Here is a 24,430-nt window from a genome sequence, read left to right as displayed (position 1 = left end):
GGATCCATGACAACTAAATGGCAGGTTAGGTTAGAGAGGCTGGCGCTACTTATCAAGTGGTACCAATCGCCCACGGCTACCAACACAACTTTCAAAATTTCCCGTTTCTTTGAATCACTCTGTATTACATCTTGTTTCACGTCGCTCAAGTAGATATGTGGTGAAGTTAGAACGTGTCGGATCCGCAACCATGCACACATATGTTCGAATCCGACTTCATATACATATACATATTTTTTTTACCTTTTTTTTTTTTAATTTAAAAATATTAATTTATTAATAATTATTAACCTCTGATTGTAATAATTTTTGAATTAAAATGAAAAGTACATAAAATTTCATTTCACTAATAACTTATGATTTTTTTTTTTTTACTGTTATTATTGAATTATTATTTATTGTTATTTTGTTTTACAATCAGAGGTTAAAAATTATTAATAAATTAATATATTAAAAAAAATATGTATATGAAATCAGATTCGAACCGGCATACAAATTCTCACAAAATAAATGATAAATTGGACGAATTAATATGAAAACAAGAGGCCAAAATAAAACTTTAAGACGGGAATATAGATAGTGTTAGAGAAAATAATTTAATTGCGTATAACTCAGAGGGAGAAAACAACAAGGTTTCAGAGGGGACAGTAATAAATATATCAGAACAGAAAATGGAAATTGGTATAGATATTAAATCGTTAGAATAGATAGACTCAATTTGGGTATTAATAGACTGATTTTAATGACACTAGTAGGATCTGGTCAAAAGAATTGTGTTTTGAAAAATTTGAAGATATTATCTGGTTCAGGAATTAGAATTGATGAAGATTGTATATTAAAAACATGCAAGGTAAGAATTTAAGACAATGGATAAAACTGGTGTTAGATTTCATAATTTGAAAGAAAAATTTCCCATGTTAATGATGCTAAAATCAAGGAAGGAAATTTTCTTTATCTACGAGTAAGATTGTTAGATTAGTGATGCACAATTCGAAGAACTTTAAGTCTGCAAGGTCATTTAAGTGTTGTGCAATACATTTTAGAAAATTCATAAATTCCCCAACTGCAGTGACATTGTGGGTGAACTATTATAATATACAAAACATGTGGGGTAAAATATGTCTAAAAATTCATTTCCTAATTCAACTTAGTTTCTTTCTGGTTAATGACAACGCTTTTTGTCAGTGACAAGTATAGGAAATGTTTCTACCAGTAAATCTCAGTCATGAAAAACAAATACCAGCATCAGTGAAGTACTTGAGTGCTCGGAGATTACTGTTTTGATGCTAAAGAGGGATGTTCCAAAAACAAACACAAAAGGAAACAACTACCATATTTTAGGTAAGTTGAATAATGACCTGCATGCATGTAAATTTTACATATCTTTCAAAGTTTACCAATGCATCATAAAAAAATAAACAATGGGTGATGGAGAAGATTTATTTACATTTTGAATTCAGTATGAGAAGTTATATTAAGATCATATAATTTGTTTCTTGGTCCAAAAAAAGTTTAATTTTGTTCCTCAGAATAAATAAAAAATCATGATTTTAACAATAATTTATAGCTTATATGAGAATTATTACACTCTTAGTAGAGTAATCTAATGTTTTTTCAAGATTAAAGACTATATATGATCGAATCTGAGGATAAATATCTCTGAAGTAGAAAGTGAAACTTTCATAAATTATGTAAAAATTTACCAAGTTTTGCTTTTTAGATAGCCACCTGTAAAGAATTTATTTTTTTTTTATACTGAAAGGGAAAATGTATCCTCTAAATCCCTATATAAAGATTTCTGGCACCATTAATCGCTCCCATGAAAAGATGAAATAATAAATTTAAAAGAAAAGTAACAATAAAAAAATCTACTCATCATAACTGCATTTTATTATTTAATTTATAACACTGACTTTGTAATAAAGTCAACAGTGTAACATATCTCTCAGAGCATGCCAAGATATGATTTCATATAAAGCATATTTGATGAGTCAAGATTGAGCAGATCCATTTAAAGTACTATAATGAGTACACTTTAACATTAAATAATTTGGTTGATTAAAAGATTATAGATTTGTGAGTTATCATTAGCGAAAGAAAGACTTTGGAAACAGAGGTAAAAAGACTTTGGTCTAAAAGCAGTGACTTTTATAGACAATGAAAATTATCAATCTAGTAATTACTGAATTAATTAGACTGGATCAAAACATTACTTTTTAAGGAGTTATGAAACTACTTTTAAAATCCCCGTACCTTCAGTAATCAGATCCTTTATCTTGTCATTAGTCTTTTTTGCAACCCAATCATTAATACATGTTCTTGCCTCTTGACTGTCTTGCATAAAATCAACTGTTTCAGCATCAGCATTGAAATAAGTATGTGCATTTTTTTTATAATTTTCTTTCACACCAAATGTCTTCTCTGCAAATATTCTTGTTGCAATGTCTAGATTAGGAGACTTTAAAACACAACAGAAATAAAAAGTTATGAAACAAGGTAAAAAAATCTCCTAAGTATTTTAAATACATTCAGAATCAAAAAATATCAGTAACATAAATATGACACAGAAAACTAACACAATATAGTTACAATAAGTATAATATAACATAACTATTTTATTAAATAATTTCTTATCGTTTCCCTGTCAATGTCTTATTAATCATTATTGTTAGAGGAAAAAACTCCACTCAAGTTTATTCACTCTCATCTTTTAACTTTTCATATTTTTACAAAGACATGTTAGATTGTCTTAAGTAGTGTATAATATGAAGACATTAACATCAATAAAAAGGCAATGGGATATGTATCTGAAATTATCTATTAACTTATTTTGCTACAAGGTTGATAAAATAATTATTTAACTTAGAAAACGTTTACTCCATGAAATCCAAAGCTTCTTCTAGGTTTTGATGAGTGAATTTTTCAGCAACTAAAAATAGATTCATAGGTATTGTACAGTTTTCTTTTAGTTATTCTTCCTGAACTGACAATTTTTACAGGTCCATGTCTGAAGATGTTAATTAACACTGTATTCTATTTACTACTTATATTTTACTCCATATCATTTTGATCAGCTTAAATACATGTAACTGTTTATCAGACTAATTTTTTTAAGTTGGCAACATTTTTGCCACATTACCATTCCTCTCCATAATTTTTTATTTTATTTTTAATTTAAAATAACAAAAATGAAATAAATTGGCAGTGTCTTAGATTAATCCACCAGGTTGGTCTATTGGGGAACTCGTCATTGCAAATCAGCTGATTTTGAAGTCGAGAGTTCTAAGGTTCAAATCCTTGTAAAGACTTTTATATGGATTCAAATACTAGATCATGGATGCCAGTGTTCTTTGGTAGTTCGCTTTCAATTAACCTCACATCTCAGGAATGGCTGACCTGAGACTGTATAAGACTACATTTCATTTACATTTATACATATCATCTTCATTCATCCTCTGATGAAGTAATACCTTATGGGGGTTCCAGGGGCAAAACAGAAAAAAAGAGATGTCTTAAATTCTCTTTTCTGGAGTTAGGAGTCTGTTGATAGAGAGTCCTAGCTCCTGCAACCCCTTTTTTTGTTTAGATCTACTTAAATTTTTTTTTTATTAAATAATTTATTGTTACAGTAAAAGATGTTGTCTACACTCAAATAATTTGTACTAATAGTTAAAATAATAGTGTAATAAATAATTTTATACAAAGTGTACTAAAATCATTTAAAATAAAATTAAAATGGCCGGTGAATATATTTGTAAGTATTTTAAAACTATATTGAACTTAACATGTAATATGGCAATTATACTGTAGTATGTGATCAGGAACAGGTACAGAAAAATTTAAATTATTTATATTGGTTCTTGGATGTATTAACCATGGATGGGTGTATTAAAAGAATAAAATAAAGTTGAACATGTATATTTTTACATATCAAGAGAGAAAAATACTACTAAAAATGTCTTACGAGTAGACTTTCATATTCTCAAAACTGTCTGGGGGCAACCCAGATTTGTAAATTTTCCCTTGGGTTTCTCGTAGTAGAATTATCGTTACGTAAGTTGGCACAAAAAAACTACTAGCATTCAGCAAACATTTGGCACGGTACTAGGCGGACTGAAAACACTATCAGTAATTTCTTTTGATTTTCTTCTTGTAATTTTATATCATATAATTCAGTCTTTGTCATAGCTGGAGAACAGTTAATTCGTTGTTCGGCTAACCATTGTATCATATTTAAAGAGTTAGAATTTGGCAACTTTTGTAGCAGAACGTTGTGATACGATGCATTATCTAGTGTAATGGCCGACCGAGGTGGCAAGTTGGGAATACACTTCTCCCGTTTTCAGTCCCTCATAAATGTTGTGTCTACCCACGATTTTGGTCTCGCATGACTACTGTGAATGTAGGTTTCATCTGCGTATACAATTGGCCTTCCGTCTTCGCGAAACTGGGAAATTTATCATAGAAATTTCATTCCTTGCATTTTAAAGACATGCCGTTCTATCAGTATTTTTCGGTGGTCTTCTGTTTTTTCCATCTAAATCCTACTTTAAGATCTACTTAAAGATCTTTCACTCCCTTTGAAATTAATTTCACTTTCATGGGCTTTTTGCATAATTCTCTTCACAGTAGAAACGCATTTTTGGGTTGCATAAAATTTATTTATAAACGCCCCAAAGCATCCTTGTCAAACGAATCTAAATTGCACACAGTACTGGGGCGATTTACACGTTTTTTTTGGCGAAACGAACACGGATGGCTTCTCAGTTTTCATTTGATTTCCGATCTCCTATAATTCTTTGGACCCTTCGTTTTGATACTTCTGTCGCTAACAAACGTATACACTAATTCAGTTTTCCTCACTATTCCGGTTCCGGCATTGTTTGGTAAAAAGAAACTGTAAACATTGAATGGAAATTCCCTGACTCTTAACTACTACTATACCTTTTCCTCCTAACATAGACATTTAAAAAAAAAATAACTGTATTGAAATATTAAAAATTTACATGACTGAATTTATAACAAAGCCTTAAATGAAAACGACACAACAAATAGTAAAAACAAAACACTAACAGCCATTCACTTCATTAAGTAAAATATACACTGCAATTAATGTTTCTATAATAACCACTTCTAGAACATAATTGCAAGCGATGTATGAGATATGATTATTCACAGCTCAATAATGATTAGAGGAAATTAAAAATAAGTAAATGAAGTTCTTAGAATTGCGTGTTGTGTTTACAACAATTCATAAGTAGTACGTTAGTCATGTATGATTGTACTATTATTAGTGGCTACACAACATGAAGTAGGCTTAGATCACAACATCAATATATAGTTTAGAATAAACTGAACAATTATGTACTCTACAGCAAGTTTACGAAATCCGTTTTTTAATATATTACCATATCACAAAAGACATATAGAAAAAGACAATGTTTTTAGTTTTCTTGTAACAGAGGCCAATGCACGCAAAATACTAGTACATAGGCTTTCAGTTCCTGCGCCAACATATGTGCCGATACATTTAAAGACTTATAATTTTTCGTATCTGAAGCCTACTGTTCGATTATATTTTATACTTATTACACATCCATTTTCTAAAGGTAATAAGAGGTTGAATACTGTCTGAGAAAACTCTTAATTTTTTCATTCATTATTATAATGATACCCAACAAATAATATTACACTTTCAGTATGCAAAGATTGCATACCTTGCAAAATTTTCAAAAAGAGTATTCAAAGACTGTTTGACTACACAAAGATTTTTGGGGCTGGGCTGCATTTCTGAAGGTATGACCTTTTATTCTATGCAATTCAGCTGGAAGTGGATAAAATGATGTTTTATATTTGTACCAATCTGATTGTTCACTAAACCAAAAAAATGTTTTTTAGATGGCTGCGCCTCCTGGGAAGTTGCATCTGATTTGACCGATGATTTTGTGAATTTAAAGATACATCTAAAAGAAAAGGTTTCTAAAAGTTTTGCTACATGAGACCTCAGTCTGAGTGCAAATCCTGTCTGCGGGATTACTCCTCACATTCGTACTCTTAATTAGAGAATTTTATTGTTTGCTTTGCAGCAGGAAATTAAAAAAACATAATGCTGTTTTTTTAATGCAAGGCTTCCTAACGTGTTCAATTTGAATTATCACTCCCATTATCTTATTTGTTGGGTTTCCCCTTTATAAGATTAGGTCGTAATTTTATTTTTTCTCATTTCCTTTAAGAGTGATAAAAAACTGTTAATATTTTTGAACCATGGCTTACTTCTATTTGCAATAAAGATTTTGAAGTTAAGCTCATTGAACATTTCGATATTAATTTGTTATTTTATCGACCTTTTATTTTCCTTTTCATACAGATATTAACGATTATTTTTCGCTAGTTCAGCCAGTTAATAAAATAGTTTTTGGTGATGTTGGGCCCCTAATGGAGGGATTTCCTGATTGTTTGAAGAATGTTAATTCTATAAATGTGAGACTTTTCATTTCTCTGTTCCCAGACCTGTATAAAAGATGTTTCTGAGGAAACTAGATGTCTAAGTTCTAATCTTTTTTCATTTACCTGTCATTTTGAGGTGAGATAAAATATTTCCATGTCTTCACTCTGAGACCTACATAGTTGTAAGAATTTTTATATTTACTGTACACACTTGCATTTTCAAAAATGTTTTGACTGTGGGGGGGGGGTCCATAGGAAAGGTTAGGTTTCTTAATTTTTTTCTTTATTTTTACTTTTTCCATAATTCTCCCTCAATTTTTCAACTATGCGCTAAAAAAATTGATGAGTTTTGGTGAGGCTGCAAATAGATATAGGTTTTGTGATTTTTTTTACTTCTATATTTTATAAACAATCAAAACAACAAAAAGGAAAACAAATTAATAACGTTCCTCATAATTATTGAGCTCCCAATGGCTCTGAAGCTAATTCTGTAGTTTCAGTTTTTTATTATTAATAGTTTTACATAAGGTTCAAAAACTATTATCACGGAAAAAATCTCAAAATTTTGAGATTTTTTCTCAAAAAAAGTTTTTTTACAGAAACTGTAAAACATCCAACCAAATAATAGGCCTAACTAAAATATGATCTTAAAAAAATTGAAGGTCATATATGGTAGTTTCTTCTTAAAAATAGAATTAACTACTGAAAAATGCCACAAATTTGTCTTTGGAATTAAATATTTACAGTAAATTAACTTTTTAAATGTTAAGGCTTGCTGATACATGGTACATTTCTGAAATGTGCATTTTACATCATTTATAATAACGGATTCATCCTAACTCTTTGTAAACCATTGAAATCTCAAAAACAAGTTAAAGGAAATGTTTATTGAGGTTAAACCAAGCAAATGAATAACCATTTTTCAAATACTAAACCTCATTGTATCAGCTTGTGTAACAGAAAGCTCGAACAACTAACTTGTGCTAGAAAGCGTGTGTAACAGAAGGATAAAGGAAAAGAAAAAATCAAATATCTAACTGAAAATAATAGAAATCAACTAAATTAAAAGATTCACAATATAAAATAATAAAAAAAAAAAAAACTTCATTAGAAATTTTACACGTACAACCCAATAAAGAATAAACAGAATTAGATGATCAACCAGCAAATATGACCTAATAAAAAAATAAATTGAGGTTAAAATAAACCCCAAAACTAGAACAACACAAAAAAGTAAACCATAAACAAATCCAGAAAAATGAAAACGAAAAGAAAAGACTGTTGTTTCCTACGAGACTGCTGTCAAAAAATGAAAAAAAAGAAACTTTTGACTGTTTCAAAAGACACAGTCTTTTGAATTATGCTATTTCCAATTACATGACATGTAACAGTAAATTATTATCTTGGCCATTTGTCATATAAATATCATCTGATACTACAAAGACAGGAAACACTATCATATGTGTCCAGAGAAACAAAAAACTTACCTCCAAATTATTAATTAACAAAAAACCTCTAATTCATTAACTTATACCCTTCATGGTATGTAACCATTCACCATGCTGAAGGTCTTCAGAAGCAATCGATAAATTTACATAACTTTGATTAAACTCATGCTTCTCATTGAGTTTTCATCCAGAAAATTCAAAAAGTTATATATGTTTATGAAGGAATGGTAATAATAATGTGTACAAAAATATATTAAAGAGTATGTTTTTTTTTGACAGTATATATACAAAGAGTTTAATGATATTATTTTTAGAAGATAAAAATGAAAATTACGTATTGAAATTGAAATTAATTTTATAAAACTGATTATTAAATTTATTTCAAAATTAGGACTATAAAAATTCAATTATTTCATTTTTATCTAATTAGTTTGTATTATTATTGATAGTAGTAAAACAGAATTATTTAAAGCTACAGTATTTCAAATTAACAAACATAAATTTTTGTTTAAAAAAGTTCATGACCAGATATATATTTTTATATTTACTAGTATACGAGTACAGCACAGAGCTAAATGCAACCATAGGAGGCAGACTGAAGAGTTAACATACTAATGTACACAAACACTGAAAAATCATATAAATTTTCTAACAAAAGATTAAAAAGATCCACTCAATAATTCAATAGCATTGTTTATTTACTAATATTTTAAGAAATGAACATTACTGTTATTATTCATATCATTATTATAAAAATAATAAAATAATATTTTGCTACTTTGCTGTTTCAATTACATGACTTGTAACAGCAAATTATTATCTTAGCAACATATTGTGTAAATATCATCTAATATTATAAAGAGATGAAACAATATCGTATATGTCCAGAGAAACTAAAAAACTTACCTCTAATTCATTAACTAAGAGCTTGTACCCTTCATAAAACCTGTTCATATCATTAGGAATCTGCAATGCTGAGGCTATCTCATCAGCTGTTACTCCCACAGCGCCTGAGTATGTCAGTGATAAAGCCACCTGCAGACTAAGTGGGCACGCAATTACATTCCTGTCTGGATTAGCTTTACTTAATATCTGCAAAAATAGCACTCTTATGATAATTATTGTTAAAACTGGAGAAATAAAAATCAATACCTAAAACCTGGAGACAAGTGTCAAATGTTCATGGTCCAAACTCTACCAACAGCTATAAAGAAAACACCAAATTAGATAACAGAATCTATTTTTTCTTAAAAATACAAAAGGGTGATAATAGTTTGTTGTATGCATATAACTTTAGATGTGGAAAATTTCTCAACCAGTTTATTGTACATCATAACATGGGTATGGGAAGTCACTACAAAAAGCCTTGGCAGCATTACAGAAGTATCTTCAATGAAGATTTATATTGCAGATCTATATTTTTGCTGATGAATTTAAAGCTTATTCTTGCTTGTGATCTTATTTTACTTACAATTCAATTTTTTGCTAACCAGTACTATTTTATTACATTAGTAACAATTACCTTAAACAAATTTAAGAGAAATATCTTTCTTTTTACTACTTTTTAACAAAACATGATTTTATAAGAACATGACAGACAATAAATTGTCCAATTAACTTCTTAATAACCAATCTATTCTCATTATCCTCACTTAATTTTAGTGATTTTCAACAATCAGCATTTTAATTATCAATGATTTCTCAAGAAATAGCAATTTTACTCAGAAATAGTTATCTTCATTTGGAAAACTGAATAAGGAAATAACTATAGAAATTCAAAGTAAGATAGGGATTGGGGGATTTGAGAAAAAAATCATTTAAAATTACTGCTGCCAAAAAGAAAATATTGTGTGGATTATGTAACACATTACAATATGTGTGCTGAAAGTTTGCCTCTCACCAACTTCTGTGTCTAGTGTGTACTAGTTGTATTGTACTAGCTTGTGTTTACATTTTAAATAGAAATGTGTCACTTTTATTAGTAATCGGCTGATGTCGTCTGGATAGATAGTATAACAAACTTGCTCACCCGTCATACCTAAGCCAGCTGACAGTTAACAAATATAGTTGTTGACAAATACAAGGGCAAAAACCTTCAGCACAATTAGTGTTTATTAGTACCGTTTATATTAGAATATTGATCATAAGAAAAAGGTTGGTAAACGTTTTTATTGAAAGAAATTACTGTAAACTGGTGCAAAATATTTAGTGTGATTCATTTATTAATATAACAAATCATAATGTAATGAAACACTATCGGTGGATTTATAATGCACCTTTATACACATTAATATTATAGACATTTTGATTCACTATTCAGCCTACATATTAGGTGTAATCAAAAAATTGAACAAGGCTCTTTCTTGCGCAGTTAACAGGACATAATTTTATAATTTTTTGTGCATTTCCCACGCACAAATACCTACATTATTAATGGAGGTTAACAGAGAAGTAATTAAAAAATACAATAACACTCTCATTATTTTACCATTCTTATGTCAGTAGTTATTAACTTAAAAAACCCACCAGTAAAGATACAATTTGACAAATATAGTTTTGAGCAGCATCAAAGCCTTGATCCATCCTTTTCTCTCTTATCTTCACATCCTATTCGCAAATAAGTAAGAATTCAAGTCAGGTACAAAACTTATTATTCAGGTTTTATCAGATATACTTAAATTTTCTATCATGATAAAACTGAAAACTAATTGATATACAAGTATATACTTCTACGTATAATAATAATAATAATAATGCATTTTCTTCTTGAGGTGCCAATCCATTTCAGACAAAATGAATATTTGTAATGATAAATTAAACTAAAATTAAATTTTAATTTACATTAAAATGTTGTCAACTACACTTTTAATCCTTTTCAGCAATGCTCATCAAATGTACAAGATGAGTAATAATAGAAAATATTTTAATGTAAAGAAAGCTTTTTAAACAAAGTAAAAAACCTAAAATTTGATTTAACTTCCCTCCTTCTCCTCATTGATTCTGAATAAGAAAAATTGACATTTTGGATATCTGCTTAGGTGATAAACCTAAGCACCTAAACCTTCTGTGGTACCTTTAGCTTATAAAAGCATGCACATAAATGCATGCTTTTATAAGTTAAAGGTACCACAGAACTTAGACAATTCTGGGAGTAGCACCCTAGAAGCTGAAATGAAATAGTTCAACAGTTAAGCTATATTTAATAAACTGGTAGATCGAAACAACAGTTGCTGATGTCACTAAAAAAACTGTCCATGATTAAAAAATAAATGTTACAAAAAAATAACACTACAGCATTTGAAATAAGTGAGTTCATAAGTTGAATTTACACAACAGAAACAAAACATTTACCTTATAAAATTTTGTTGCAAATGAATTTGATACATGAGAAAGTTCAGCTAAGATACTAGCTTGTTCAGAACTCAAATTCTGAGTAGCAGTGGGAACAGCATCAATCTCTTTAAAAACAATAAAAAGAAACAGAAATGATGACAATACACATTTTAAAAATAAATAAATTAAAAAAAGAATTCAATTATAAATTAGTAAGTAATGAAATGAAAAGACTAATTGAAAGAAATACAATTTTTGTTATCAGAAGCAATCACCCATTTTTTTACTACTGATCAGCTAGTATATATATATATATATATATACTTTAAACTGTATAAATATACAAACTTCAAACTATATATATATATATATATATATATACTATATACATATATGTATATTATATACATTACCAACTTTAAAAACATTGTAACAACTGTTATCAATGTTACATACACATGATCTGTGAAAATTTAATATCTTTTAGGTTGAAAGCCAACATAAACAAAATTCATGGCAAGAAAATATTTATTTTTTATGATATATTTTATTATCTATGGAATATCAAATAATTTATTACATTTAACATCCAAATTTCAACAAAATTAATAAGATCAAGCAACATTAACAAATTTAATCAAGAGAATCAAAAGAAAAAATAAGTAGACACTTCTAGCCACTCATTTCCAGCAATCAACCAAATTATACCAATTTATTTACCACTTTACAGATGACAGCATTAATAACCAGGATGAAAAATCCAGAATATTTTCATGGATTAATTCACCCTACCTAATGTAATATTGATTTAACAAGAAAATATTTATACAAATATGCATGTAATGGTAACCAAAATTAAGTCTAAATTTGAAATATGAGTAAGTTTAAAGTAAAATTTGTTAATAAATAATATTCCTCAAAGGTAAGTGTCCACTCAAACTATCCCAAAGTACTTGTATTCTTAGGCATGGTGTTCATTATTTATATAAAAATTTTCTGCACAGAAGCATCAATACAAAAACTGGCGACAAAGAAAGCAAAATGAAGAAATAAACAAAAAATATTACAACCAGATTTACTGAACTCTATTGCCCTAAATAAAAGTTTAATTAATTTTAATTTTTGAAAATTTTTAAATAAAAATCTAAAATAATAATACTGTAAACAAAATTATGTGTATGTAAATTTTTTTGTATTTTGTGTACGCCATGGTGTGTATTAGAAACTCTTTCTTTTTATGTTAGATTAATAAATCAAAATAAAATAGAGCCCAATGGGCTCTAGTTCCTGCCTATCTTCCTAATAATGAGCCCGTGCCCCCAGAAACCAAATGGTCAGATGAAATCTACCACACACTGTTTCCTTGCAGAGACACTGTATGTAATGCATGTTTTTCATAGAAATAGCAACCAAAATTTTTGCCAAGCTTTCTGTAAAATTGTGCATCTTATTAGTAACCAAAAAATTGCAGCAACAAAAGTGTTGAGCATCTCTGAATGTTAAATATTTTGCCCAGTAGGACTGCGGTGAAGACTGTGCATGCTACCCTATTAGTATGCTGAACTACTGGATACCAGACTACCCATTTTTCACTACACTATACAATAAAAATGTCTCAGCAGTTTTTAAAAAGTGAGATATCGGCTGTTGTTATTAATAAGAAAGCATAGTTAATTACTTTGTTGTCTCTGATATTGGCGCTGAATCCGTAGTTCCTTTTTCTCTTCAGTGGATAAACCAACAGAAAAGTGCATACACCCTTATCATGTTAAACCAATTTTCTTGTTTTACATTTAGATTTTAACTGGCTGTAATAGTTTATCAAATAAAAAATTAATTATATTTTTTATTTCATTAAAGCAGGTATTGCACAATTCCTTTCAGTTTAATCAGCTGCAACAATTTCCTTGCATTTTTTGACCATGAAAAGTGACTTATTCAAACCACCTAATTAAAAAAAAAAACAGTACGGTAATGTAAAAATATAATAATGATAATACAGGTAATTAAAAATTATAGAATAATTGCGATATACTAATAAGTTTATAAAATCATACATGTATGCTTTCCAAATTACTGAACTAAATAAACAATCTTAATCAGTTACTAATTAAGTTGATCCCGTCAAACAGTGTAGACAAGTTTTATATAGTACAATGATAAATTATATATTATGATATGATTATATTATGGTAAACAAACAAACTACTTTAGAACAACACAGTATTAATGATTAATTTATTTTTACCTTCACAAAATAAAATGCAGAAATTAATTCTTATGTTTGCTGTCTATAAAAATTTGTTCAGAGTAAGAAAATATGAACAGTGGTATTGTATTTTTAAACAGGGCTCTTTATTTTGTCAATTGTTTAATAATAAAGTATAATCTTTTCAAATTATGCTAAAACTGAATTTAAACGGTTCAGTCCTTTACCAATTAGCACACATATTTAATGTATTAATAAAATCTAATCCTTACAGTAAGGGGAATAGTCTCAATTAGACATACATACATGTTAATCATTTAACATAATCAACTGTCTGTCATTTGGAAATTTGTTATTTTTAAATAATAAATTATTTAATTTTTATTCCTGACTATACCAAGGATTTTATTATTGTTATTATTCTGATTGTGCATTTAGCGATGCTTGTATGACACAATATACTATTTATATTTTTAACTGAAGTTTGACTAAATATATAATCTAATTAGTAATACATAAATTTACAATCCCTTTTTTTTATAAATATATTGTCGCGTGTTTGTGGCTCGATGAGAATATTGAGAGATAAACAATTGAAAATGTTTATATAATTACAGTTTATTGGTTTAAAAACATAAATAAAACAAGACAAATTAATAATAATAATAATAATAATTTTTTTTTCTTTTATAATGGATGGCCTCCTCTCACCCCTTATAGCCCTTCATGAAGAGTCCTCTCTAAACTGGGAAGCAAGATGACCTAACCTAACACAGAAGAACCATGTGCAGCAGGACAGAAAAAGAAATATTAATGTGTTGCACACAGAACATATCAAGGAAGGGGGAACTAACAAACTTTAAGAAGCAATAAATATATAAAAACAAATAGGTTTAATACTATGTAATTATCCTGGTATAAGAAAAACATGGTAAGAATCCACGCTAAATAACAACAATAGTCAAAAATAAAAAATAAACCTAAAGAAAAATTCTGCAAGTATCTTTACAAAAAAAGTCAAGCCTGTTGTCAAATACATCAATATCGTTATCTATCTCATTTACCGCATTTGTAATCTCACCAATGGCATCAAAGTACTCTGACTTTCCACAGCTTTAAACATCGTATGCCTTCTAAACATCACATGTGGTAAAACAAAACCAATTTTTTTATATCAACATTGATATACCAATGAGTTGTCTTATTGAAATATTTATTTACATCAGGAGTAACTCCTGCATCATCCTTATACCATTTAATGGTGCTAAACTCAACAATCTATAGGATTCATAACTTAAGTCCTGTTCCATCAGTTCGAAGTGCGGTAAAAAATCACTTCTGGACTGATTCTATCATATTAGTTGTGTAGTCTTTCTCATAATTCCAGGCCCACCAAGCAATATTACAATATAGGTCTCACCATGGCCTGGTACAAACACAGGATGGTGGTAGCATTCATAAAATCCTGACTTATCCACAAAGGAGACCTAGATGAAATCTAGGGCAGTGGTTTTCCTAGTAAAAGTGATCACTATTGTTTCATCCACATTTAACAGCATTCTATTATCCAGTGACCATTGATAAACTACATCAATATCTCCCTGAAGCGCAAAGAAATCCTGTTGTGATTTCATTGGTGCATAAATTTTCAAATCATCAGTATAGACTTCTCAGCTGTCAAGCAATGTCATCCACAAACAGGATGAAAAGCAAAGGCCCAAGATTAGAACCTTGTGGTACTCCCAATGAAGTGCTAAACTCTGGAAATCTTTCCAGCAATTTTTACATGAAATTTTCTGTAAAGATAAGAAATTTTCTGAGAGATAAGAAATTATCCATTTAAGTAAGGCACCACAAACGCCATAGTCCTTCAATTTTCTTAAAAATATGCTTGGAGCACAGTATCGAATGCTTTCCTAAAATCAAAGTATATAGCATTGACTTGCTTTCTACTACTGAACTCAGGTGGAATATTATTGAAGGCCTTGAAAAGATTAGTCACTGTGGATTTCTTTGCCATACAACTGTGTTGGTGAGGATCAATAAATTTGACTAACGCATTCATCATGTACGTATGGATACATTTCTCAAAACCTTTAGCAACATTGTTGATCACAGAGACCGGCCTGTAGTTTTACACAACATGTAGATCACCTTTCTTAGGAATAGGCAGGCAGATCCTTCTTCCAACATTCCGGAAAAATACCTTCGTTCAGGCTTCTATTAAAAAAGCCAGCAAGTGCCGGAGCTATGACTCCACCCTTTATAACAAAAGGAGGAATTTTATCATAACTTGCTGCAGTATTTACTCTACCAACCACAGTTGATTGCCACAAGCACTTCCTTCTCACCAAGGTGAGGAATATCCAATCAGGTATCACGTCATTAGTGTTAACTGGTGGATCCTTATCAGCAATTGTAGCAGGTTGGTAAACAGAACTAAAGTATTTATCAAATTCTTCACTTAATTCCTCAGCTTCAGTAATAATTTTTTCCTTAATCTTAATAGAATGGATGCCACTAGAATAATTTATAAATGATTTGACATATTTAAGTAAGTTCATTGGCTTGAATCTCAACTGTAGCAGTTCTTTTCTTCCTATCTGTTTGGAGAAGGTACTTAGCTTCCCTTTGCAGATCAGTGAACTCTCATAGTCAACAATAAGGACAGAACTTGAACTCTTGACTCTTGAACTTTCTATGCGTATTGCAGTTATAATTTAGGCATCTTATCAATCTATTTGAGAACCAAGCATGATATTTCTCTTAATTTATATAAGAGATCTTGAAGTATCATTGTGAATAGCCTCGTCCATTCTTTCCACATCAAGAACTGCTCCCCAATCTGTATCCTCAACCACCGTATACAGGCCACCATAATTTCCATTTATGAAATCAAAAACTTTGACAGATGGTGTAACCACAATACTCTCACTGACTATAATTCTAATGCTAAGGGGTCGTAAAGTGCATCCGGAACAACGAAGATATCACCTTCAACATCCACAGCTATCTCAGCATTCGCTAGTACAAGATCTAAGATTGACTTGCCCTCTCTCAGAATGTGTTTATTAAATTGAGTAAGAGTCAAATCATCAATAATATTAAACATGTCTAAAGCTTTCTTTTTTTCATAAAAGTGGATGATGGCGCAAAGGGAACGATTGTCCCAGTCCACGTCCAGGGATATAAAAATTTCCAACGAGAACCACTCTATATCTATGAATATCCAATTGTAGCAAAGAGAAAATGTGAAATGTAGCAAAGAGTCTGAATGAATTAGAAAAGATTTTCGGAAAGCTTTGTTTAACAACAATATGCCCGGACCTAGACATCTAGTGATTACGGAAGAGAATGGAAACTTCCAGAAAGTCAGCCGATTCTTAATGGCAAGAAACTATCGTAAGAAATTAGAAATTATTCTGGTGGTGGTCCTGTCAAGGAGATTCGCAGGACTTTTAGTGGTTTGTACATCAAAACTGTAAACGATATTCAATGCCAAAAAGTTCAATTTTTGAAGAAGATCGGGAAGTTCCCAGTGTCTGTACAACCATATAGTACGCTTAACTAGTCGAAAGGAGTCATTACTTGCCGTGATCTTCTTAATTGCACCAAAAAAGAAATAGTGGAGGAAGTGTCTAGTCAAGGAGTGATCTAATTCCGGAGGTTAACCATGAGGAGAAATGATGAAGTTATGTCTTCAGCGTCGCATGTGTTGGCCATTAACAGACGTAATCTGCTTGAGAAAGTACGTACTGGCATACATCATCTGGTCGTACGCACTTTCATCCCGCAACCTATGCGATGTTTTAAGTACCAACGTTTTGATCAAACTGCAGTTAGATGCAAAAGGCAAGAAATCTGTGTGTGCGGAATGGAAGCTCATGAAGGTGATCCATCTAAAGACTCTCCAGTTTGCATTAACTTAAAGGGCATCACAACTGCCGATCAAGAAATTACTCGGTGCACAAATTGGAAACGGCCATTCAGGAAGTTAAAACGCTGCAAAAGGAAGGTTACCCTGAAGCGACTAAAATTGTTAGTAGTAGAACACCTCGACCGACAACGACTTATGCAGGAACAGCTGCTGCCACTTCGTCATCCAAAGTTAACGTGGAGCAGTTGCTTACTACGCTTGCATTAAATTTGGCTAATATAACAGAGAAAGTAATTGACACCACGATTATCTAGTCAGCGAAAGGAACCATTAAAACCTGTGAAAACTCATCCCCAGATGGACATCGTTGACACTGGGATAGAATCTTCTCAACGAAAAGTAGCAGCAAAACCCGCTATTATACAACCACCAATCGATGTTATGCGTAAGGGTAAGGAGACATCTGATAAAGCCATAAACATCACTCCTTCGACCAGTCATAAGGCAAAGGAGGGTGTGGCAAGGGTTAAGAAAAAATCTGAGACTAGTGCAATGCAGATGCAAGTAAAAATAGAGAAAGCATCGGATATAAACATTATAGAACCAGCACCTATGGAACTTCCAAAAGCCCAGAGAATACCTAAGGAGAGAGCGAGTACATCAGCCGCCCCAAGTGTACCTATGCAGATTGAATCGAGTTCTTCAGCGGCCGAAAACTAGAGAATGCATCAAGTTTAGATTCGATAAAAACTATAATAACCGCCCTATCTAGGATGTCATTACCTGATGTCAGCCGTAGAACATCACTGGTATCTGAAAGGGAGGAAGATGCCATGTCCGAGGCCTCAGACACTTTGTCATCAAAAGTAGAGGCCGTAAGGAGAATGGAAAAAAGATGCAAGAAAGGATGGTCAAAAGGAAAGCCTAGGAGGTAAGCAAATGTGATATATTTAAGAATCAAGATTATTAGGGATTGTATTCCAGTATTTGAGTTTAAAATCAAGACTGAATTAACAGTTTTCAGTTTCATTGGAAATGTGAAATAACTTAAGTGCTATTCTTTTCTTTTTGAAGTGAAAGGGGCTAATTACCAAAGCAGTCGATGTCCGTAAAACTTAAAAATAAAAATAAAAAATAATAATAATGTCCCGGATAATCCAACCCGACGTTCGTGCAATAACATCAACCCACACGTTCGGGCCGGGCAACGTCGAGATACTTCGGTATCTGCACTTATGTCGGCCAACGGGGCAACGGTTTTAATCAGGAGTTCTCTATGGAGTACGGCGGTCCGAACTGGTTGCGGCTGTGCTTCTCAGTTTTGCTGTTTACAGCGGTGGCGGGAGGCATGACCGTGATCTGCTTTGTCGACGTTGGGTAGAGTGCGGACGAGGAGTGCTCATCCCTCTTCTCGTTTGTGGAGCCGGATTGTGAGCTTGCTCTGCCGAAGTCTTGCGACATCCAGTGTGAATCAGTCGTGGGTCAGACAATGCCGGACTAGGTTAAATTTGTGGGAGGCGGCGGACTGGGGGAACCCAGGCAGGATTTATGATCCGGGCACGCCCAACAGTTTCTCCGTCCGCACCTTGTGACATGTCTACTGGCGAAAATATAGGCTATGGATTTTTCAACAGCCCCAACGTACATGGCAAAGGGTTCACGTAAAAACCCTCGTCTTGGAGAGCCTTTGTCTTCGTAGGTGAAGAGAAGGAAGAGTGTAGAATTTAGCGATAAAGAAGTAGTTATATATCTGGAAAGGAAGAAGGAAACTCGTAAATCTAGACCGAAAAATAGAGGTTCAGTACCAAAATATTTAGTTATAAAGAAGAAAGACGGCTATTTTTCCAAAACGCCGTCAAAATAGGGCGGTAACAGCTGTACATACGAACTATACATAATGCTGGCTAACGGGGCTCCGAGTGTTTCCCTTGGACATGCAGTTTTTCTTCGACCTGGTTCCATCTACAGGTCGTTCTAAAGGACTGGATTATTCGGCCATCTGCAGGTACGAAAATTCAAATGATTAAGGAAATGGATTTATATCATCTTTAGAGCTAGCAATGTGGCGGCCAGGGTCGAAGTGATTGCAGGTGTAACGGAGGCTCTTCCGCTGTGACATGCTTGTCGATGGCAAGCATGTAGCTGAGGTGCCCATGTATGTCGGTGCATGGGAGCCCTGAAAAGTTTGGTGTGTAGGGGCCTGGAGTCACTGTAGAGATTACGCATCCTCTCCCTGCCAGGACATATGCCGGTTCCATCGGATTACTGGACCGGACCCCAAGGATTGGTAGCCCTGCAGTGGGGGAGTACCCCGGCAGCTAGCCTTGCTACAGAAGAGATCAAATTATTACGCAGTTTGAACAAACAAACGTGACAAAGGGCCCACAAATCCTCGTCCAGAACCAGTCGTTTCACCTGAGGCGAAACAAAGGAAGAGCCAAGAATTAGGAAGAATGGAAAAGGAGGTTAAGAATTTACAGAGAGTTCTATACTAGAGCAGTTTTTTCTAAACCAAAATATTTTTTAATTAGTAGAGGATGGTAATTTTTCGAGTCAGTCCTTCTTTCCTTATCGCTCGAGAGATTAGTAATTGTGCTTGAGGCACAGTAAAGGAAAACCGGAAAACTTACTACGGACTTCATTTAGAGACGGCTAATGAGAACTAATGAGTCGCAGTCTGAACAAATGCAGTGGAATTTGCTGTACATATCGATCCGCACAACACACTCAATACCTCAAAAGGTATTGTGGTTTGTCGGGATCTGCTGAATTGTACATAACAGGAAATAGTTGAGGAATTGAAACCACAATGAGTAATAAAATGCCGTAGGAGTAAGAAACCTTCTGCTTCTCATGTCCTCACCTTTAACAGACCAACCCTGCCGGAGAAAGTGCGTGCAGGAATGCACCGATGGATGTGCGGGCTTTTGTACCGCAACCAATGAAATGTTTCAGTGCCAACGTTTTGGCCACACCGCTGCTCGATCCGAAAGGCCATAAATATGCATGTGTGGTGAAGAAATTTATGAATGACAACCATGCAAGGAATGTCACCATGTCTTCAAAATGACACATTTTGAAGACATGATGTTTATTGTTTATAAAGATTCACAATCTTTGAGATTAAAACCACAAAATAAATTTCTATTAATGACTGATTGAGTTAAACCAAAATATGAATTGAAGTTCAAATTTTTTTCAAACTTAAATTATTTCTTAGTAAGTTAAACTTCTTGAAAAGGGTGATTGCTGTGATGACAAAGATTAATGTTTTAAAAATTATTAACAACACTTTCAAAGTTAACTTTTAAAGAATTGTTCTTCCAGAAAATCTTCCCAGCTAATTATGAAACTCCTTATTCAGTTTAGTAACCTGTAGTGCTATTCTTAACCCACTGTCAACAGTCCTACAGGTTATTTTACTGAAGGGTAGCATAATTAGCTTTAATAAAACGTCTAAAACAATTTCCACATAGTTTGAAGGTGAGTATTTTTATAATTTAAAATAAATGTTTATTTTATTTTATTGTCTTTCTTAATTTAATTAATTATACTACTGATTGTAACACCGATACATTTGTTGTGTATAATATAATAGAAGAATTTAGTTAGCATTTATCATTATTTATTTACTATGTTTACACATCAAACATTGCATTATTAATTGATACAGTGGATTAATACACTAAATACATTTAATTAGAGAAATTAAAAAATAACAGATGTATGATTTTTTGTGTTTTAATCATGTTTTCATGAGCACACAACAACCACCCCTAGTTATGTGGGTTGCACATATAACTAGTAGGTTAAATTATATATACATATATTGTATTCTATGCTGTTAAAGAACAGAATAATAGAAATAGAAATCTTTGCTACCTCCCTAAATGCCAGACATGCATTTACATAATTAGATGTCAAACTGAATGGTTTGAATTTTACTAGAATCTTATACAAAATTTATGCCTAAAAAAGACTAAAAAGGTACTCTAGAGAGCAGATCGATTTGTCAAAACAAAACACAGAATTTTGAATTTGTCATTTACAGCAAATCTTACATTAATACAACTTAACAGTGGCAACCATACCTTTCTTTAATTTGGACATCGCTGAATTCAAGTTTTAAAACAAAATTAAAATATCACAATTAAGAAATTGAAAAATCTCCGCATAAAGCACAAACGACTAGCAAACGTCATTCTTGTTAAAATACTTGTGTAGCATGCCCAAGGTCGTAATACCGAAATAAAATTAAAATATAACATAACACAACTACGTATTTGTTTAGTGACCCACTGCAACGATGCATTATAAAAAGAAATGTTAAAAAAAAATCTGAACACTGGAAGTTAAGAATACGACTGTAAATGTAGTCATTTTTTTCCTTTAAACAATATTTTTTATGTATCATATATCTTCGCAAGTGTATAAAAAAAATGTTACTTCATTAATCCAGCAATAAAATAACTTTTTTTTTTTTTTAATTGTTGCTTAATTTTAAATTTGTATTTTTTATTTTCTTTACGTCATTTATTCATTTTTTGTTGTATCAGTCATTTGAGTGGTATGATGCAGCTCTTCAAGATTCCCTATCTAGTGACAGTCGTTTCATTTCGCTATACCTTCTACATCCTACATCCTTAACAATTTATTTTATATATTCCTAACGTTGCCTGCCTGGATAATTTTTCCCATCTACCTGTCCCTCCAATATCAAAGCGACTATTCCAAAATTAAAGAACTGTTTAAAAATTAAAGAAAAAACTGGAAATTACAAAACAATTGTAAAACAAAAATTAAAAAATTAATAAATAAAAACTACTTACATAATAATGTTATTTATTAATGGCAGAAATACAATAAATTATTTGAAAAATTATTATTTCAATGTTGACAATAAAACAATTACTGATCAATAATGCGCAATATTGTATTAATATTTAAATCATTCTGTAAGTATATCGCGCACTGTGAACTGTGCTGTCATTAGTGAAGATTTTCTGTGAATTTTAGTTTTTTACCATTCAAGTAATGTCGTACTTATTTACAAGAGAGGAATCCGCTGATATGGTATTCATTTTGGAAGTGTGTAATGGTAATTCTACAGCTGCTGCAGTAGAATATGAAATACATTTTCCAAATCGCAGAATTCCCGATCCCAATACAATCAGCGCAAATTTTCGCAATCTTCGGGAAACAGGTTCACTACCTAGTATTCGTACCAGCTACGAACGATCTGTCCAACACGACGCTGTTGCTGATGAAATTATTATCGATGCAGTTCGGCGTAGTCCAGGCGTCAGTTCACGAGTCTTTCTAAGCGAATCGGAGTTTCGCATACGATTATTTGGAGGACAATTAAACAAAACAGGTTTTATCCTTATCATGAAGAGCCAGTTCCACATCTTTACCCAAGAGACGGTCCGCTTCGCTTAGAGTTCTGTAACTGGTGAAATACAAATCGACAACTCTACAAGAATGTTTTGTTTACCGACAAGGTAAATTTTACTCGAGATGGCGTCAACAACTTACGCAGTGAGCATTGTTGCAGCCTTCTTTACAATCAGCTGTCTTTACAACCAACTGTCTTTACAATGAGCTGTCCGCTCATATTACTTAAATAATGAGGTCTACTTGCTCTTCCTTTAAGAAGAATTACCGCATCTGCTTGAAGATGTACCTCTAGCGCTGAGACGTTAATTATACTTCCAGCACTATGGCAACCCTCCCCACTTCTCTTGTGCTGTTTCCCCTCACTTAAATCATTTCCCTAAAATATTAACATAGTTTTTTTTGTGTAACTCAGCACATTAATTCAGTCTTTGGCTCTTATGAAAAAGGGCCTTAATATGCTTCTGTTGGCATTTTTAAGACTACCAATCATTTAATAAAATTTTTTTACAGATTTATTTAAAATAAATTGAAAACTTTAACATGAAAACAATACTACTTTGCCAGTGAGTTTTTAAATAATACTAAAAGTATTTTAATAATAAGTGGAAAGAAAAGAAACCCTGAATTTTCAACACCTCTGTTCAACTTGAACATGAATGTGTGCTCATATAATTTTCATAACATCTTCTAAACTGTGATCTATTTTAAAGTTATGTTTTTATATTTAATAATGTCACATATTTATCTTGATACTATTTCATGCATTTATATTTTTAATTATTAATGTTGACATATTAATTATTTTAAACACACAGTTTCTGCAAGACCTTTTCCATTTTATAATTAATTGAGTTTTGTGTGACATTACTTTCAACGAAATTTTATCACAGTTTGGCTTATTCATGCAAATATTCACTTTTTTTATTCAAGAAGTAGCACAGTTACCAATTCCTGATGTAACCTAGAATATAGTGTACTATTATGTACTGATCACAATAAAATATTAATTTATTTACAAAAAATTCTAAATTAGACAAATACAATACATTAAATGAACAAATCCATCACAGATAGATTAGGTATAAACTGAAGAATATGTTACAATATAAAGTAAAGAATAAAATATCCTGTGTGTTTTTTATTTATTTATTTCTTTCCTGGCTAATATAGCTAAAATAATACACATATGTACCTAGCTAGAATTATTACATATATATGTAATGCAGATAGAATAACATACATATCTACGCAAATACGTACATACGTATGAATGTATGTTTGTGTATCACACTGCTTTTGGCCTTACACTTCAGGATTGAACAAAATTTATTTTCTTCAAATTTGGCTCAAATATTTCTTTATACTGAGCATATTACTTTTTAAAAAATTAAGGGGATGGGGAATATTGTGAAAAAAAATTTCGATTTTCTTCACAGACATTTTAGAGAAAACTTTATTAAAGTAGATTTGTTACCTACAGTGTATATAAAAATAAATCACAACATTTTTTTCAAAAAATAACCCCCACATCTTAAAATTGAAATTGTATTGCTCTAATTCCCTTTGGTTTAAATATTTTTCAAAAATTGTTTTAAGTTTTTACGTTACAATCAAGAAATATATATAGTTTTTCTAAGTTATAGACCCCGGACCTAAAATGTAAAGAGATTTTTTGAAAATTTTATTTTAGTGTTTATTGAAGGGGCGTTAGATTTAAAG

The 24,430-nt window shown here is 31.5% G+C and overlaps 1 protein-coding gene across 2 annotated transcripts in view; it reads right to left on the bottom strand.

Annotated features, from left to right (window-relative positions):
• LOC142325523 (leukocyte elastase inhibitor-like) overlaps window positions 1–21,604 on the bottom strand; it is a 41,343-nt gene extending 19,739 nt beyond the window's left edge. The window contains exons 1-5 of one of the 2 annotated variants that reach the window (XM_075367393.1): window positions 21,406–21,604; window positions 12,907–13,175; window positions 11,247–11,353; window positions 8,802–8,987; window positions 2,254–2,458 (exon numbers count right to left, since the gene is read on the bottom strand). In XM_075367393.1, coding sequence (XP_075223508.1) covers window positions 2,254–2,458; window positions 8,802–8,987; window positions 11,247–11,353; window positions 12,907–12,982 — 574 coding nt within the window. In that variant the 5' untranslated portion in view covers window positions 12,983–13,175; window positions 21,406–21,604. The remainder of the gene's footprint in view (window positions 1–2,253; window positions 2,459–8,801; window positions 8,988–11,246; window positions 11,354–12,906; window positions 13,176–21,405) is intronic. The other variant, XM_075367400.1, reaches the window with a different exon arrangement.
• Between the last annotated feature and the right edge of the window lie 2,826 nt (window positions 21,605–24,430).

Source organism: Lycorma delicatula, chromosome 1 (assembly GCF_047948215.1).
Source record: "Lycorma delicatula isolate Av1 chromosome 1, ASM4794821v1, whole genome shotgun sequence".
NCBI lineage: Eukaryota > Metazoa > Arthropoda > Insecta > Hemiptera > Fulgoridae > Lycorma > Lycorma delicatula.
The sequence above is the reverse complement of the archived record's forward strand: the minus strand, read 5'-3'. Positions and strand labels throughout refer to the sequence as shown.